The sequence below is a fragment of the Excalfactoria chinensis genome, chromosome 4 (assembly GCF_039878825.1).
Source record: "Excalfactoria chinensis isolate bCotChi1 chromosome 4, bCotChi1.hap2, whole genome shotgun sequence".
Taxonomy (NCBI): Eukaryota; Metazoa; Chordata; class Aves; order Galliformes; family Phasianidae; genus Excalfactoria; species Excalfactoria chinensis.
The window spans coordinates 68,224,409-68,244,157 of NC_092828.1; the positions used below are offsets into that span (position 1 = coordinate 68,224,409).

The 19,749-nt window shown below is 38.0% G+C and overlaps 1 protein-coding gene across 1 annotated transcript in view; it reads left to right on the plus strand.

The window, feature by feature from the left end:
- AFF2 (ALF transcription elongation factor 2) overlaps positions 1-19,749 on the plus strand; it is a 338,300-nt gene that overhangs the window by 195,435 nt on the left and 123,116 nt on the right. The window contains exons 5-7 of the mRNA XM_072334541.1: positions 6,247-6,333; positions 9,371-9,407; positions 9,666-9,717. Of these exons, the coding sequence (XP_072190642.1) occupies positions 6,247-6,333; positions 9,371-9,407; positions 9,666-9,717 (176 nt within the window). The remainder of the gene's footprint in view (positions 1-6,246; positions 6,334-9,370; positions 9,408-9,665; positions 9,718-19,749) is intronic.

Sequence of the window (19,749 nt, forward strand, 5' to 3'; positions counted from 1 at the left end):
ATACAGGAAGCAGAGAATACTAGGTAGCTCAACAGAAAATGTCTATAATGATTGCTATCAGTTTCTTTTTGTAAACAGTTCCCAAATGTTTGCAAAGGAGGAAAGGGAAATATTTGCTGTAATGTTTTTAGTCAACCTTTATTAGTTTTGAAAGCAATTTCTATGTTCATTTTCACTACATATCATTTCTGTCTGTCCTTCCCCTCCTTATTAATATGGAAAGGAGTAGGTTTTTACCATGGGAGGCAATGGAATGCATCTTGCTCACCAGCTGAGCAAAGGGAATTATTTGTTGTCATGGAGAAAACTCACAAGGTGAACACTGTGTTTTTAGATTATGGTCAGGGAAATGGCTGCTTTTTGTAGAATAAACTCTAGCTCTGTAATAAGAAGCTCGTGTGTGCATGCACTGTGTTTCGAAAAAGGCTTTCTAGTAATTTTTGGTACAGTAGCAAGATAGATTTTAGTACGACAAAGGTATCGTTGTGGAAGAAAATATCTGCTGGGCACTTGCTGCTGGTGATAAATTTGCTAAAACATTTACATGAATAAAAAGTTTCCTGCAGTAATACTCATACCAGGAGAGTTCTCTTTCTCTTGGAGGCCATTGGTCCGTCACTGAAATCTTTATTTATTTATTTTCCCTTCCAGGAAAAATATCTGGAATCCCTTTGATGCTGAGAAGTATTTTAAATGCCGAAACATGATAATCAAATCTATATCTATGAACTAAGCTGTCAGGTCCCTACCAGTACTGTTTTAATGTCCTAAATCCCTTCCTAATGAAGCCTTTGGCACAGTATAAACCAGACCAATTATCAGTCAGGCTATTCCCAAGTGCTTATGTCTATTTTCCATTCCTTCAGAAGGAATATATATGAAAAATATCCCTTAGTTTTAGTGTCTTTGTCTTCCATTCGGCTTTTGTGTAATTTGCTTATATTTTTATATGTGTATTTATATATATATATATATATATATATATAATTCTTCTCTTAGCCTTTTCCCCGGAGGTAAAGAGTTGACATAATTTTTTGCTCAGTATATGTCACACACATAAAGCATGGTTGCCCCTCATGCACTACTGGCTTCCTAGCAGGGAAAGTTTGATCATATTTGTATAAATACTGAAACTAGGAAGATACTGTGAAACAAGATGCACTTTTTATTAAGATTGCATTGATAAATAGTTAATTAAACATTAATAAATCATTAATAGAGGCCTTAATAAATGGTAAATCACTTGGTTATCTTTATTCCATTGAGGCAATAGGTTGCTTAGCACCAGCTGTAACATTAAGTTTGTAATAACCTTGGAACATCTATTCATCATATATTAATTTTTTTCTGTGCTCAACTTTAACGCTGCATAACCAAAAATCAGAAAAAGTTTAAAGCAACAGATGTAGCTAAGATCTAAAAGGACTGGGTAGGGCAGCTGACAGAAAAAATGCCCGAAATAAGCTCTGTTTAGCAGCAACAATGTGTACAAGGTTGTTCTTACTCCTCGCTGTTCCTCTGTCTGTCCTGCAATGGGGCACAGATTCAGTGCTGGAAGTGCCTTTGTAAACCCCAGTGCTAAGGAAGAGAAAACCGTCAGGATTGTTTCTTTCTTCTCCATTTTTATGGATCCATTATCCACAAGAGGGAGTAGGGGTAGCCAAGAGAGATCTGTCAAGCTAAGAAATGGCACTGTTGGACTGGGTGGGATCTTAGGAGTCCCATCATCTACTACACATCCCTGTACAAGTGCTGGAATCATTGCTACCCAAGCTGTTTCTGACTGATGGGTGCAAATCTGTTCTTAAATGTGCTCTTAGAAAGATGGAGACTGTGTTGCGGCATGAACAGTCTGTTTCAGTGCTGCACTGTCCTTACTGTTAGGAAGCTTTTTGTGTGTGTGTGTCCTTCTGGCTGCAGTTTAAGTTCATATCCACTGTAAAACTTAAGAAAAGATTTTTCTCTCCTTTTGCAACAGCCCTTTCTGTAATTGCAGACTGTTCTCATGTCTCCCCTTGATTCTCCCAAGGGAAGTCTCATGAGTCTTATATCTTGGGAGACCTCAAATTAGATCAGGCTAAGCAGTTTAAAGTGCACTGTAGGAAAGAAGCTGCTTCAGGATGGATGCAGCATACATGATCTAGCTGCTTTTTTCCTAATGGCCTCCTAGAGCTAGGCTCTGTGCTTTTACCTGTATTTAAAACACTGCATTTTCATTTTGAGAAAAAAGGAAATGATGGAAAAATGAAACACAGAGAAAGGAAATAAATCTGGAAGGCGGCTATTAATTTTAGTGTCTGATTTTGTAAAGCTATTTACCATCTGCTACATAACCCCCGTGCTCAGTTCCTTAGAAACAGGCAGGTTTTGGTTCTTCCCTACTCCTTTCTTTTAAACCCTGATTTGGACCCGTGCCTCTGTTGTACAACCTGTAATTGTATTTTCAGTGATTCATTAGAGCTCTTCTGCTTGTGTACTTCTTAGTTACCTACCTGAGGGCTTTTCTAGCTGAAAAAAGCAGAGCAAACTGAAGATACGAGTGTTCCTAGCCCATATATAAATAAAACACATGGATTCAATTAAAACATGCTTAAACAGTTTTCAGAAAGGAGAATGCTTGATGTTGCTACATCAGAGGAGCACAGTGACTTTCAAGCTAACAGATTGTGCAGGTTTACTTTCACATTTAATCTCCAGATCTCTAAAAAATGAGTGCTTCCATAGCAGTCATCTGCCCACTCCAATAGTTAACATGATTTTGGAATTATTTTAAGTCCAAACCATGTGAACATAAATCCTAACTTGATTTTGTGGGATTACTCGGTTTCCATTAAATTTTTCTTTAAAGCATTTTGTATTCTCATTTGTGTTATTGTTACTTCCAGGAATTTCTAAATACTTCCAAATTTGGATTGATTAAACTTTTTTGTTCTTCTACCTTTCCTTGGGGACAAAAAAGAAAAACTAGGAATGTGATTCTCTTTCTCTTTTGTGAGGTGTTTACAAATGAAGGTGCTTATATGTACATCTTAACTCAACCCCTCTAAGGTTGTCCAGAGAGGCTGTGGGTGCCCCCAACCTATAGGCACTCAAGGCGAGGCAGGATGGGGCTGTGAGCAACCTGGTCTATTGGGAGGTGTCCCTGCCTATAGCAGACGGGTAGGAACTAGATGGTCTTAAAGGTCTCTTCCAACCCAAACCATTCTATGATTCTGTGATCTACAACACACACACTTCAATTAAGTGGATCCTTACTGTTGCAATATACTAAAAGTTAGCTATATCAGAATTCACAAATCAAACAGAGTAGAGCTTTGCAAGTACTTAGAGATGAGGGCCCTCCAAAAGCAATCAGGGCATTGCAAAGAATTTTGAAGCCATGTGGATGGTTAAACAAATGACATGATTTCCTCTTGGGCCCTGATTCTCCAAAGTAATGTGCATGTGCTTAAGGAGCAAAGTAGGAGAGTTAAGCAGCCAGTCATATCTGCAGTGTGAGGTGGAGGTTTTGACCCTTCCCTGAAGCCAGTGCAGTGCCATTTCTGTATGTCGTTCTGTAGCTCAGTGGTGCTCTGCATGAGCATGATGTGCAGTTGTGTGGAGTGGGGGGCATAACACTGCAGCCAGTGCGCTGTGTAGTTAATGGCACAATAGCATGTATCTGTAGGCATATTTCTGTAAAATACCTGTATGCTATCTTGTTGCTTCCATGTAATGTTTCTTCATTTGCTGAGCTTTAAACCCTTTTATTGTTTTCTGTATATGATCCTATATGAAACTTTCTATTGAATAACTGAAATGAAATGCTTCTTTCATAGCTCACTTGTACCTTTGCAATACACTTCGGTGCTCACAAGGTCACTTATTGAACACATGGATTAGATAGGTGTAACATCACCAAACCTGTCATTTGCCTGCAACCTCAATGGAGTCAGGATCTCCTACTTTGTAATTGAATTTCTTCAAATAATAGCTGAATCATTTTCAGTTTTTCCCATGGTTTTACATTTGGTTGTCCCCTAACAGGGAGATGAGTAGATTTGCTTACAGCTCAGATCACTGAGTTGGTTCTCAGTGGATGCTGGATGCATTTCAACAATAAGTATTCCAAAATTTTTGCTGGTGTCACCTTCACATGAATCCTAGGCTCTCTGTCCTTCCTTTTATTCTTGGGCCTTGGCTGACTGAGGTCAAGCCAGTAATTGCAGCTCTAGAATAAGCTTCATTTCTGCCTTCAAGCAGTCTGCCTGCCTGTCCCTCTTTTAATTATGTGATATAGTCTCTGTTTCATCATTTTGTTTTGAAGAGATTTGCCACAAAGCAGCCTCTGTGGCATAGATTTTGGCAGAGGCATACAGGATTTGGGTTATACCGTCTCATTTAATAGTTTAATGCTGAATGCTTAAATTTTTCTCCACCTACTTCTGTGTAGAAGTTAGACAATCAGCGCAGTAAAACAACGTGCTTCTCACTGTTACACTGAGCTGCTGCAGACTCGCTTCACAGAAGGGATGAACCATTCATGAGCTGTCCTGTTCCTTTTTCTTGCTACAATTTGGGTGATGAAAACAGGCCCTAGACATCAGCATCCTCCTGTGTCCTTGAGTCATCTGCTAAAGCAGCCATTAAAGCTTTGCTGCAGAAGCAGCAACACTAAGAATGGAAATTTGATGGGCTTCAATATAAAAAGCAGTGCCTTGCAGAGGTGGTGGTGAAGGTTACATACTCATTTGCTTGACTGGGGTCTGTGGCATGTAGTTTTTCCTTTCTTTTTCCTTACCGATGACATGGGATTTTTGAGGGACAAACTGAGACACAAAGCTTGCTGGCTGTGTCTTCAGTTAAATATCTAATGACAGCCAGCTGCAGATCAGGCCACCCCTGCAGCCCACATGCAACCACTATGCTACCCTTCTGACAATAGCTATTTTTAAAAGAATTATTTGTATTATGTATTATATTATTTGTACACTTGCGGAGCATTTGCACTGGTGGTCATTGTGCCTGCAGAAACCTGTGTTCTAAGAAGTTTTATTGTGAATATCCTGGGCTTGACTAGTGTGAAGTAGAAGCTGGGAAATTCAGTTTACTGCAGTCAGGATCATGGCCATTGCATACATAGGTTCCTGAATCAAGCTCACTTATACTCAGTTCTAAGATTGTAGGCAACAAAAATAATCAAGATGAACAGAACATCGCCAGAGACAAGTATTACTGCCTGTCTCAATATTCATCAAACTAAAAACAAGGGTAAGAGAGGATGCAGCAGTGTCTATCATAAAGCATACCCGTGACAAGGGCATTTATAAGCTTGAACTAAAACTTTTTGCAGTTTCTGTATTAAAGCACTTTTCCCCCTCTATTGAACATAAGCCTCATTCCAGTCCCACTGAGCTGAGTGGGGTAATGGTTCTGGGCCTTGATGTGAGGAAACCTGGTATTCACTTTCAGTTCTCTTTGTATCTCATAGCCACAGGCACCTAGGTGCTTTCTTTGAAGACAGGCAAAACACATATGTACAAATGATAAAACATTGATACGAAAAGCAAGTATGTTGCTTAGATGGTCTCCTTTGCAGGCCTTCATCAGAGATTTGAGCTTCCTAGTAAAGGACAGGCTTCCTGTGTAACTCCATACAAGTCACCTAATCTCTCAGTCCCTCATTTTAAAATGAAATTGGTAGTTCTCTGATGCAGTGACACTGCATATCACTCTAAGTAGCTGTTGCCAGAGCTGTGAGAAGATGCTTCAGTACTTAAAGCATTGTCCCTATTTCCTTCTATGCCAGACATTCATGCTGCAAGCCCACTTAAGATTTTTCTAGTCCTGCCTCTGATTAATTTTGCCACTATCTAATGCACAGCCTTGCATTTTGCTACCATGCAGTCCTCTATGAGGCTGCATCTAAAGCAGTCCAGAAGAGACCCCCTTCCTGCTTGGGCATTGCAGGCAAAAAACTCTTCTATGCTTATGATGAGTTTAACAGGCTGACCAGGAATGAGGGACCAGATGCCACATGAGGAGTATACACATGGTCAACATTTTAATGAGTGAAATCCATCCTCACTCTTTTCTCCAGGAAGTAATGCCTGGTGGGCAGCTACGGTGTTCATGTACCACGTAAAGGGGGTGGTGATGCTTCCAAAGCAACTACATCCCTCAGGCTCTGAGGAGAATAAATGATCATTTTTTCCCTCCCTTCACTTACGTGAATTTGTTTTCAAAAGCATTTTTTTTCTTCCCTAGGAGATGACCCATTCCTGGCCTCCTCCTCTTACTGCTATTCACACTCCTGGAAAGGCTGAACAAACCAAGTTTTCTATCCCAAGCAAGGTACAAGTAAGCTATAATCAGTGACCCAATTAACATTATGTTCTGCTGTTGGAGAGCTTATTTTGTTAATTTGTTATTTTTGCAATTTTTGAATTTCTAAGGCTATTTTTAGATGGACATTCCCAATTAGACTATTGTTGTGAGTAGGACTGTATATTTAAAGCTGCAGAAGTTAGCAAAGCAAGTTCTATCTCTCATTACAATAGCCTTTCTACATCCAATATAATGCCTTTTGTTTGTTTTTCTTTTAGTCACAGTGGCTGATCATAGAATCATAGAATTGCTCAGGTTGGAAAAGACCTTAAAGATCATCAAGTCCAATCAGAACCTAACCATACTACCTGAACTCTTAACAACTCTCCACTAAATCATGTCCCTGAGCACCACATCCAAAGGGTTTTTAAACACATTCAGGGGTAGTGACTCAACCACCTTCCTGGGCAGCCTATTCCAGTGCTTAACAACCCTTTTGGTAAAGAAGTTTTTCCTGATATCCAACCTAAACTTCTGCTGGTGCAACTTGAGGCCATTTCCCCTCATCCTGTCACCAGTAAGAAGAGTCCAACCCTACTCTCCCTGTAAGCACTTTTCAGGTACTGGAAGAGAGCAATAAGGTCTCCCCTCAGCCTCCTTTTCCCCAAACTAAACAGCCCCAGTTCCCTCAATCACTCCTTGTGACTGATTGCATCATGAAGTTTAGGCGATGTGGTCAAATTATGGTGAAATTACATTTCTGCTTGTGCGCAGTGCTGTGGCATCTGTCAACATGTATGCTCCAAGGGCACATGGTTGCAAAACACATTGCCTAGTATTGGTCTTGTTAAAAGAATGCACTCGACATTTGCCACATCATGGGCCTGGAGACTACCTTGCAGTTCACCTCCCATGCAGTGAATTGTTATACTGAAAGATTTGAACATGACTTCAGCCCAAATTTTGTTGTTGCCTTCTAGCTGTGATTCCAATAGAACAGTGAGAGATCGAGCTTGCAACCAGAGCAATCTCAGCCAGGGATAACATTTGCTGGGACTTGAACACCTGTGAGCTGATGATGTTTGAGGAGAAAAGGAATTTCCCCTGGCAGGGAATGTACACCAAACTGACATGGAGCTACATATATTCTGAAGGAAAGACTTTGGAAAATAGCTTTTAAAGCTGTACTGGTACTGCTTGCAGTCATGTCCTCTGTTAGAAGCTGGAATGTGATTTTCCTCTTACTGATTTTATCTGTTTGGCAGATACTCCACTGTCTGAAATGTAGCCACCATACTTAACTGGAAATCATATGAAATTAGCAGTATCTGTGGCTCCTTAAAAATAACACAGCCAGTGCCCAGAATGTCTTATTTTGATGGAATGTGATTGTTACTCCTACAGCGCTGCCAATGTCAGTGAAGTTAACTGCTGCAGCAATAAACACCATAAATCATAATCATACAAGAATAGAATCCTCACTGTAAATCTGGTTAGGTTCAATTGAACCTATTTAGGTGAAAGTAGATTCCTACCTGTGTGAATATAAGTGAGAGTGGAGGGTTTGTTTTGCCTACAGGAAGATGTGTTTTTTAATTTATACTCTGTTTTAATTGAGTGTTCTGTTTTTGATGGGTCGTTCAGACATGAGTCCTGCAGATTGCTGCTGTCTCCATTGAGAGCAGAATAAGCAGAAGTTCAGAGAAGCTGAAATATCATTTTGCTTTTCTGTTCCTACCGTTTGCTTTGAACTTTTAATATCCACATCAGTGTTAATAATTTCTGGACAAGGTAAATGTTGATCATAGAATTCTTGACCATATCACTTGAATATAAAATATAAGTTCAGTTATTTGAGCTAGCAGCTTAGGAAATAAGTGAGCACATAAATATTTCTGGGTTAGTTAGTTATTACCATAAAAAAACAAACAAACAAAAAAAAAACACAAAATAACACATAAATTTCTTTTCTGAACATCACACTAAATCATTTATGGCTGGCCAAATTACTGATATTAGATGTACCATGGCTAGGTTCTTTGGCCACTTAACCCAGAGACAGACACTATTAGAAGTTCTCAGTTTAACTAAAAGAATAAGTATCCTCATGATAAACATATACAAAAGACGTGATTACAAAAATGGAACTTATCAGAACAATTTATCCTGTTGAAATTCAAATGTAAAGTGCCATGTTTACTCTTAGGGCACAATTTACTTCACAAGGGACTGACTGACAGCACAGTGCAATATTAGGAACTAATAATGCCCTAAGAGGAAGTGCAGTGAGGACTTTAATGACTTTTACATCCTACAGAACTAACACTTCCAGCAAAGTAGTGCTTGGCTGTAAGGCAATGTTGTAAATAACACCTCAATTTGAAATGATCAGACTCTGCTTGGAAGGAAAGCTGATTACAATCACTGTGGACTGTAGAGCCTAGAGAAAAACTGAGCAAGAAACCACTGTGACATGAAGGTAGCTTAGATATTGTGAGCCAACAAAAATCCCTGCATTAGCATGCTCAGGGTTACAAGCCAGATTATTTTCCAGTGTAGTGTTGCATTTCCATTGATTTCATTGGAAACAAAACAATGTCCATCAGGCTAAGAAATGCTTATTGCATCTCTATTAAACCCTGTGTTTCACAGCCCAAGGAAAACCGCTGTGTCTGTCACTAAAAGATTACTGTATTTTCAAGCGATGGGATCGGTGATGAAAGACAGTGGTGTTGAATTTATTGTATTTAGATTTTATGTCACAGATGCATCACATTTGTATACGTCCATGGCTAAGCCTGAAAAAGGTGGGGCGATGGAGATTTACTGCAACTGAGGACAAGCTGTTGTCTGAACTACAAAATTGTCCCTAAGTAATGCTCAGTCTCCATGTTTAATGGTTTTTTGAACTAATGTCACTGGTGTTACTGCGTGATCTGTTCTCTGTACCATCTCCTTCCTTATTTGCATAGTGCTGGTGTCCTTAATCTGGCAAGCTAAGATATATCTTACCTTCTTCATCTCATGTAACTAATGCTGACATTTCATGTGTTCTTCTTTATAGGACTCCCAACATCTGACCTCAGGATACAATGTACAAAGTAGGTCTTTATCATCCTGGTCCTAAGATTCACAGTTAGGTTGTTGTTGTTGTTTTTTTCCTGTTTAACATCATTAAATCAAAGGCTGAGAAAATACTTTCTGTGGTGCTAAAGCAGATCAGTTCCATTTTTTATTACATGTTATGCATTGCGGCATGTTGTGAAACCGAGTATAATTAGATGGGCTGACAGCTTTGGGTGCATTTTAATTCTACAGTAATCTTTTGACATTTGAAAATGTGTTTCCTTTGTTTGCAGAGTGGAGTGATCCAGGAGGGAAAGTTGCAACTAAGTCAGTGCCACAAAAGTCGTAAGTATTATTATTTCCAGCTTAACATCTTCTTTTAAATTTATCACAGAGAATGAGCTTATTTCTGCAAAGGTAACTAAAATCTAGCTCCACTCATAATGTTGTCCTGGTGTTCAGGTGTTCTCAGTAGTCCTTAAAAATTAGCCATAAACCAGTTTTATGTTTTCAGTGCTTATTACTGTTTCTTCTTTTTAAGTATTAGCTAACAGAGCTACGTATGAAAGATGAGTTTATTAAGCAGAAATAATGCTGATTTTAGTTGTACAGCTTGCCGGAATTAAATCAGTTTTATGCTTCTTTCATCAGACTCTAAGCCTCTTAGAATAGAAAATGCAACCCAATGAACAGATGATGCATGAATTTTAACGTTTATACTGTGAGGAAGAGTTAAATGCATAATACAGAACTATACTACTAGCTGGTGTTGAAAAGTGGGTCTTGGGCTTCACACACATTGAAGCTGCTGAAAATCACAGATGATCTATAAATATGACAGTGGAAAACTGTGGAAGAGCTAGTTGTTCACTGTGCTGAACAGTTCTTCTTTTGTCCTTTCCTGGTTAAAGACCGCAATAGCATGGCACTGCGTTGTGACTGAACTGCTCCCATACTTTTACCCTAAGATCTCAAAATAATTTGTGAATAGGAATTAAATACTTTGATAAGAAGTTTGTTGTTTTGCCTCTTCTTAAATATAAGAGCCTGGTTTCAGTTTAGGGCTGCTATTTTCTTTCTGTGTTCAAGTGTTTTAAGCTACAGAATGCAGATCTGTACCAGCTTAGCTGAAGTTTTTGTAAACACAATGTGTTCATTTAAAATTACTTCAAAGTTATTCTATAGGGTTCCATTTAACCTACTTAGGACACAGTTTTGACTAAATTCATATAGAGGAACAAAAATCAATGGAGAGTTAACGTTTTATTATTATTGTTATTGTTATTGTTATTAATTTAAGTATATTGATTTTAATGCAGTTCTGTGTACAGGAAATAACTCGCTGGAATTCAGGGATCTGTTTGCAACTGCAAACAGGATTTGGGACTAGACCACTGGTATCCAGTTCAATGATAACCTTAGTAGTCTGCAAGTTCAGTTCTTTACTCTTAAAGTCATGGAAGTACTCACTCAAATGAAGTTATTTCTTTGAATAAATCTTTGCAAAGGAATTGGGGAGGAGTGCTAATGATAAATGAATTATTTTGAACGAATAGCATTTGTTTATGAAACTTAGTATCAAATTAGTGCTTCCCCTCTTCTGTTTAGATTTCCTTGATGATTGATTTCTGACTTTTTAGGAGAATCTATCCAGCAAGACTCTCTATTCTTCATAGCAGAATGGATATGTTCATGTTTCAGAACATCTAAGTGGCCCAAACCTAACACCAAGCACATTCTCTGGTAAAAAATAAAAATAAAAAAACATTAAAAAATAAAAAAATATATGATCACATCTTAAAATGATTTTTCTGCTAAAGAAAGTGTATTTGGACTCCACTGTGAAAAATATTTTAGTGAGCATACTATAAAATACAGTATTTCAATAGTTTGTAACTAACAGTAATAGACTTGTCAATCATGGTTTATAGTTATAAGCTGAATTTCAAAAGAACAGTACTTCAGAGCTCAGTGGTATATAGCGCATTTAATGGGACCAAAGCTCTCTATAGGAAGCCTGATATAAAACTCAAAGACACTGAGTACATTTTATGAACCAGTTGCTTTCTGTTCTGCTGCTTGATCTAAAGTTCCAGTACTATCAATCAGATTTCTGCTGCAATGAACTGCCTTCTTATGGTAGGTGATAGATTTTACACATGAGAGATCAGAGCTGCAATAAAGCTACTTTTATTTTTAGCTTCCAAATGAAGATCAGCTAACCCATTATTATCACTTTTTCTCTTTTACTGCAGAAAAATTGTTAAGGCAGCTTCCAAGAATTTCCACAGGGCTTTGTGAGGTTAGAAGGCAGTCCACTGTGAGACTTGGTATTACGAGGCCAATTTGTTTCTTTAGATCTGCGTGTGCAGCCACTACCATGTTCGACAGGAATTATTGTATGTTGGGACATAGTTGGGCATAATGAAATTAAAGCACAAAGTGGGACAGAAAGACATAATGGAATCAAGTAGTTAGAGCTGGATAGTGTGATCTAAATAAACTCTGGTACACTGACAGCTCCTGTGCTAATTGTGTATTTTAATAATTTAGTATTTATCAGAATACAATTGTATTAGGAAGGACTTAATCTTTCTGGTACTGGATAGTGTCAGGGATACTGGAGTGTATGAGTAAAATTTCAGTCCAACATATCCCTGGTAACATTTTTTGCTACACTGTCAACCAGACCGCATGATCTTACTGATTTCAAAACTGTATCCCCCACCAAATCTTCATGTATTTTGCCAGTGGGAGGCTGAGAGGGTTGAGCTGTTTGGCTCCAAGAAGAGAAATATCTGGGAGACAGTATTTCAGCCTTCAAATACAAGTAAGTGGGCTTACAGTAAAGAAGTAGAGAGACTCTTTATCAGAGTATGTAGTGATAGGACAAAGAGTAAAAGTTTTAAACTAGAAAGGAGAAGATTTAGATTAGATGTAAGGAAGAAATTCTTTAATATGAAGATGCAACCAGCAGTGGAACAGGGTGCCAAGGGACCTGAAAGTGCTCAAAATTAGGTTGGATGGGACCTTGGGCAACCTTGATCTACTCGAAGATGTCCCTGCCAATGGCAGGGAATTTGGAACTAAGTGATCTTTAGAGATCCCTTCCAGCCCAAAACATTCTGTGATTCTATGGTTTCAGCTTGACCAAACCTGACTGGGTTCATCTCACTGATATTCTCTGTTGTTATTTATTTATTTATTTATTTATTTATTTATTTTTAATTTAAGCTTACATCCAATTTGATTTAAACTTAAGTCATATTTTCCATTTATGGTGACAGTCTTAGAGATTCCACTGGTTTCCTTAGTAATCTGTAGGAACTGATAGTAATGCACTTGCCTTCGCTGTATCACTGTGTTATGCCACAACTGAGTCATACATGCAGAATGAAGATGCTTTGCCTGCATGATCCTGTATTCTGCTCCAGCAGCCAAGCTGCCTGTATTTCATTACAAAATTTGTTTGTAGAAACACTGGCATTACAGAAGATCAGACCAAAGGGATGATGTTGAGATTATGTCAGAGTTCTGCACCTACACTGTACATGAGGGATAAGGGATGACGGATATTTTAAATGATTCGTGTATCTTAACCTCAGATCTTAATTTCTACTCAAAATCTTGAAAATGAAATTCTGAACAAGTGCGTTCATGAGTGTGTGTATACCATGGTGGATTTTAGAGTTGAAACTAGGTTGTATAAAACTATGCAACTTGGCTTTCTTCTTTTTTATTTATTTGTTTATTTATTTTATTCTTGCTCTCTTCTGTTGTTGTTATTTTATTTCACATTCACTGTAATGCTCCATGGGGTGCTGTGCGGTCAGTTTTCAGCCAGTGTACTCTGATTAGTTTGTTACAGTGCATAGCAAGTAGGAACAGAAAAGGTGCAACCAATTGCACCGAGAAAGATTTTCTGTCAGCTTCCATGTGTTCGAGGGTATATACTCAGCTCTCGACTTAAGTTGCTGTTATATAATTACCACTGCAAGTATGTCGTCCTCAAACATCCAGTTCTTTTGTTCTGTTTGGTTGTTAGCACTTGGCCTATGTCCAGTTGGAAAGTACCCAGAACCTTTTTAATCAAGCACATCCTGTGTTTCGAAATCATACTGCAGAACAGTCTTGGTTAGTTTCCATAAAAGCCCAGCTGAAAAGAATAGTATAATCATAATGGTATTCTTCCCTTTTCATAAAATGACTTCCTATACTTACTGTGTTAATATAGTATTAAAAGGTCCTTCTCAAGGGCTGGGTGAACTGCCGGAAGCCATTAAAAATGTAGAGCAACAATTCTTATGGATGAAACAAAAACAACTTATCTTTATAGTGGTTTTGTGCTCCATTGTACTTCATTATACATAACCTGTGGGGGGGCTAGAGGGCAGCTAAATGCACAGGGTTCAAAAAAACAAAACAAGGAGCTAAAACCTTTTGTGTGAGATTTCAAGAACTTCTCCAAAGGTGCACACCACTGGATTCAACTGTGCCAAGGTTTCACTTCACAGCTCAAAAAACATTTCAGTAAATACCAGTGCTTTTCTAATCCTATGGATTATCACAGTACTTCATGGAAAAGTGTTTGAAAATGGAGATGTGCTTCCTGACATCTAACTACTTTTCCTAAGTATCTAATAGCTTTTTGGAAGTTCTCCACTCTGTCAGGGGCAGCCACATGGGAGCATGCAAACCAAAATTTGGCAGCATGTTCAAGCTATGAATTAAAGGTAATTCACAGTTTGAAATGAATCAGCATGAAGTCCTTATGAAGAGTAATCAGACATCAAGAGGATTTTACACCAAGGACTGTATATTGGATAATGCTACAACAAGTAATGTTGTTATTTGAAATGTTCAAATCAAGAAGCACTGATGAATTCTTAATCTTGAAAGGATTCAATTTTAAAAACCTGAGATGCATTCAATGTTGATGCATGATTTCCAGTGCAATCACATTAACCAAGCAATATTCATCTCCATCTGAATTAGGAAAAATACGTACATATATCTAATTTTATATCTGCGTTCCAGTCACAAACCAATCCAGATGTAATACTCTCATGAAGATGAAATGTTGGTATTTCTAATTATAGGTTTTAATCAATGATACTAAAACACAAGAGCATCAATTGATCCCACCAGTGGTGATAGCCTGCTTTCTTTTATAGTGTACATTCATTTTCACTTAGCAAGTGTGGCAAGCTTTAATCACTAGACTAAGAACTGCCTATTTGTTAGAAGTGGGAAGTTCCAAGGATATTCCCTCTGGGTAAACTGGGAAAGTTATGAATACAAGGGACTTACACTGCCATGTACAAATTATGATAAGTGAAACAACACTGGCATTTAATTGGAACTCCATTAGTCTTTAGAGAGCTGCATTGCACCTTATTAAAGGGACAAATAGACAATGAAAATAGGTCTGTCTGGTAAGATATCATTCATCTTTCATATTTTGTTTTGTTTTATTAGTTAGAGGTTTCCTTTGCATCCTCTTGCTCTGATAAGTTCTGAGGAGTTACCACCTGGGATTTGAAACAATGATAATCAGTCATGATTATATCTTTTTATTCCTCATTGCCGCAGGCTTCTCCTATTGAGCACAGTACTGAGTAATTGAGACTGAAACGTGCAGACATTTTCTATGGCCAGTTGCTTATAGAAGCAAATTTCACAAAACATTTTAGCTGTTAAGTATTTTAAAATTCAGAGCCAATTAAAAGCCCTGTATCCATTAAAATAAGCCTATTATTCAAAATAATTTCTAAATTAGACTTCTAATTTGTTTTCATTATTCAGCTGGCTTGCATACAATTTAACCTTCCTGTCAAAATAAAGTTATTTCCTAGCACATTCTTTTCCATGATCTCTTTCTCCTGACATGTTTATAAATCAGTTTAAAAGACTGCATGAACAGAACTAAGTTAATTCTCTCATATTTTGCTGATCAGTGTTGAATATTTTTTTCTTAACTATCACAGGAATAATTATTGTCTGTCTAAGAGTGCCTGAAACAACCTAAGCAACTGCAGTCTTACCAGCTTTGATGATCGCAACTCAAATAAGCGTTAAAGCATTTGGATTTCATCTGATACTACATAAACTCTCATGAAGTGAACATTTTTTTACCCTGAACACTGAAGTACTTTGTTCTCAAGTACAATGCAGCGCAGCCAAATATATGCTATCACTGAAGTGTGACCACCAAAATGTCAGTATTAATAGACAGGTAAATTACGCATGTTAACATATTTGGGTTTAGGATGTATTTCCCTGTCTGCTATGTATTGGTTACCATTTTGGAAAACACTAAATCTGCCACAGGTTTCCCTGTATTTAAAGAGCTTTTCCACAAGCAACAGCATATGTTGTGCTGTCATGGCTTAAGTCTGAAACCAATCTCTCAATTTACATTTTTGTGGAAAGAAATCACTTCCAAACTTCAGTGCAACTTCAAACATTCATTTTCAAAAGCAAATGTACTTGGTAAATCTGAAAGTGTAAATCAGAATAGAGCAGAGAAGGCCACTACAGCCAGCACCTTCACACTTGCTGATGAAATCCATATAAACTAACTTCTTCCTTGCTCTGTTTTTACCATAATTTGGTCCTCACTCTACTCCCTCTTAACTCTGACCTGTTAGTAAACTTCAGCTTCAGAACCCAGTCCTTTAACTCACATGCTGTTTCCTGCTGATGCTCCCTCCTCTAGTCACTTTCATTCTTATTTTCCTATCTTACTAGTTATTTAGTCATGGGTAGCCCGAGGTAAGCTGAGAATATTGTCTCCAAGATTTGTCTGCACCATACAGCAAAACAGTTGTAATTGGAAATGGGTGATAAGCTTGAAAGAAGAATGGATTTTGCAAGGAAGCTTGGCATTCATAAAACCAGAATGGGCTTGAAACTCGCGGTCTGTGTCCTAAGTATCCTAGGTAAGGATAACAGGCACTTGTAGTATCACAACTTAATCCTTTGCATCTTTCCTCTGAATCCCTCTGACAACCCCAATAATCCACTACATTTTTCTCAGCTTTATACTCTCCATCCAGATGAACTTATATTGCCACCATTATCCTTTGGGCTAAGGGCTCAGCAGGGCTCCAAACCCTATCAGTTTTCTGGCCACAGGGCTTATTTTTTATGAAGTTCTCACAGCACCCCACGAGGCCAGGCCATGCTCACTGCATTATTCTCCATCTTGGATGGCCCTTGGAGTTATAGATTCAGAATGTCTTTACCTTACATATGGGTCCTTAGAAATGGCAGAAAAAGCAGGAAAGTAAGTTTTCTCCACTGCTGTGTTACTGTTCTGAGTTCCAGGAGGAAGAGCAGCTTGCCTCACTTGTGCCTCTGCATCTTGCAGAAGTGCACATTGAGAATTTGCTAATGCTGTAACCATAGCTTTCTTAATATTGGATGTAGCTCTAGAGGAGGGGGGAGGTATCTGTAGCGCTACCCCAGTGTATGCAAACCAATTGTTTAATTGAAATCCATGTTACAGAAAGCACTAGGTCGAGGGGAGTGCAGAAATTAGGCAAATAGAAAGTCATTTCCTAATTCCCATGAGGGATTTTTTTATCTATCTGCGGGTAGTTTAGCTTTCAGGAAATCATCTCTTATTGAAAAGTCTTGTGCAGTCAAAATACTTCAAAAAAGATCTTCCCAGGTTTTGAAAGAAAGATGTTGACTCATTCATCTACCTTGTATCAACAAGGAAGACTTCAGTGTAGCTGTCAGGCTCATCTCAGTCTGCAAAAGTAGTAAATATCTCCAGTAATGAGAGGGTTGCTTTCACAACTGCTTACCTGCTATATACTCCTTTTGAGTATTTGCTTTTTTGGTACCACATCCATTCTACTGCATTTAGAGGACCTGTATTTCTTTTCTGCAGAGAGAGAGGAATGTAAATCAGAGCTGCCCATTTTTGATTTAGCATGAATTTTAATAGTTGCAGACAAATTGGAAAGCCTATACAAATCATACAGTTTCAAGTCTGACTGTGTGCTAGACTGGAATTTTTGGTTAGGTCAGACCTTTATCTCAGCTTCTTTTTGTGGTACTTTATGGGGAGATTGAAGAGGAACTGAAACTGGTGACCTGTCTTGACCTTTAGTACTGGATTAAAATTCCAACTTGCTGCCATGGCAACAGGCCTTGAAAATTAGATCCTGACAGAAGCAGGGAGAAACTTAAAACTGCATCTGCGGCACTGAACTGAAGAGAGGTTGCTTACAGCTGTCAGTGACAGGCTTTTAATTGAAATAATCTGCCTTTCCCTGTACTTAAAAAGAATAATAATACAAGGTAGAGAGAACGGAAAATAGTATCTTGATTGTTTTAGGCAAAAATCTGCTGCAGTGCAAAATAAAACACATCCAGAAGCATCCAGCACAGCTGGGCTCTGATATTAGAGGTGGCTGCCTGCGTTGCAAGAATGGACTTAAGCACGTGCTCATAGAGGTCTAAACCACCCAGACCAGGCCACTAGCTGGAGCTAGAGAGTGGCCACTGTTAAATCACAGGTTAACTTTCTGCTTGTTTCCTTTAAGCGAACATAAGAGAGCAAAATAAATGTCATAGTGTTGACACGTTGGATCCATGCAGTTGTCTACCCTGTAAATGGAAAGGAATAAACATAAGCTAGATGGTGATATTTTGGATCAAGTGTAATAAAAATTACTCTTTTACCAATCTAATTGATGCAACAGTCAAATAGAAGTGATAAGGCAAGTCCTTCACTGCTGAAGGAGGTAATTTTTCTTCCCATAAAGAGCAAAACATGACAGAAGCAAGTGCTGGGGGTCATGCCATGGATTTCCTGCTCCTTTCCATTTGATCCAAGACACCCCCTTATCCCAAAGTCCAGTAACCATAAAGATCAAATTGTAGTGCCTTTCTGTGTTAACTGTGGCTTTCTCAAAATACATGAGGGTCCTGAGGATTCTCTGAAGGCCCGTTCTCTTAGTGAGGATGGACCGCAATGAACACCTCATCACTAACGGGATTTCTGCCAGCTTCTTTTCCTTAAGTCCCTGTGGGGATTGCTACCTTGTCTATTTATATATATATATATATATAATATAAAGTAATAATAATAATAATAATTTAAAATCATTAAGGTTTTACATTCTGGCTAAAGGAGACTTCATAATGAATAAACAGATTGCACTGAACTGGATTAGATACTCTGTATTGCTGGACAACCATAGTTATATGGCAGCAGGATCAGATTGGTTTGTAGGTATTGTGTGTAACTAGATGAAAATTTAACAGCTGTAGGTAGATGGCATTAAATTTTTTGAAGAATTAGTTTTGTCAGAGCTTGATATTCACAGTCACTGCAAAATCCTAAGACCATGTTTGGACACTGATTCCAAATAGAGGATGTGCTCAGAAAAATGTTTCCTTTAGTTTTCTTTGAACCATACTGCTAATGTATTTGGTTACTTGTTGGGGAATTGTATGATTATAGGTGATCACAATCACAAAGTTTTGGATAATGTATTTTGTGTCATTCACTGCTGGTGGTTTAGAGATAATGGTTATCTCTAATACTGTCCATTATTGAGAGCAGGTAAGCATTAGGTAAGTGCAGGTTGCGTTGAAATAATGCATTATAAACTCGTCTTAAAAAAAACAACACAACTGATTTCTGGAATGGACTGTTGACATAATACACAGAAGAAAGCAGATGAGTAGATGAGCCATTTTCTAACAAAGGGAAATAAAATCCACTTAACATTTCTCAGAGTTATGTGCTTCAGTAATGTCAGACAGTTAAAAATAGAGACTGCTCATTTGAAATTTCAAGTGTCAAATTAATTCCTAGAGCAAGTTGGTTATATCAGAGGAGTTACAGTCAGAGATGTTTTCTGCCCATCCCAGCATACAACTTCCACTGTTACCATTTCCTATAAAAGCACCGCTAATACTGCCTTTAATTACTGTCAGACTGTAATATGGAGCCCTGGAGTATCTGGCAATAAACTTGTGTTTTGCCAGGAGGAAAGGTAAAAAGACATTTAAATAGGTTTTTAAAATAAGTATGAAATCTCTGAAGATGTACTGTTGTAGTACATGCTGTATATCAAAATATATAAGCATCTAGTTGTAGCAGTGGCTTTGTAAACACATTACTGAGCAAACTATGAAAAGTAATCCACAAAGGAGCTGTTTCCTTAACTCGTAAGCACTAAGTTAAGAGACCGGTGCCATAAAGTAGATACGTGCAGTTAAAAAATACTTACCTTCTTTTGTGAGATTATTTTATTTGAAGCCCAATGGATAGTTCCTTTTTATTTTATATGCATATATTTTTATGCTTGGAAATATTTGTATTCAAGGAAACAGTCAGTCCTCCTTGCAAAA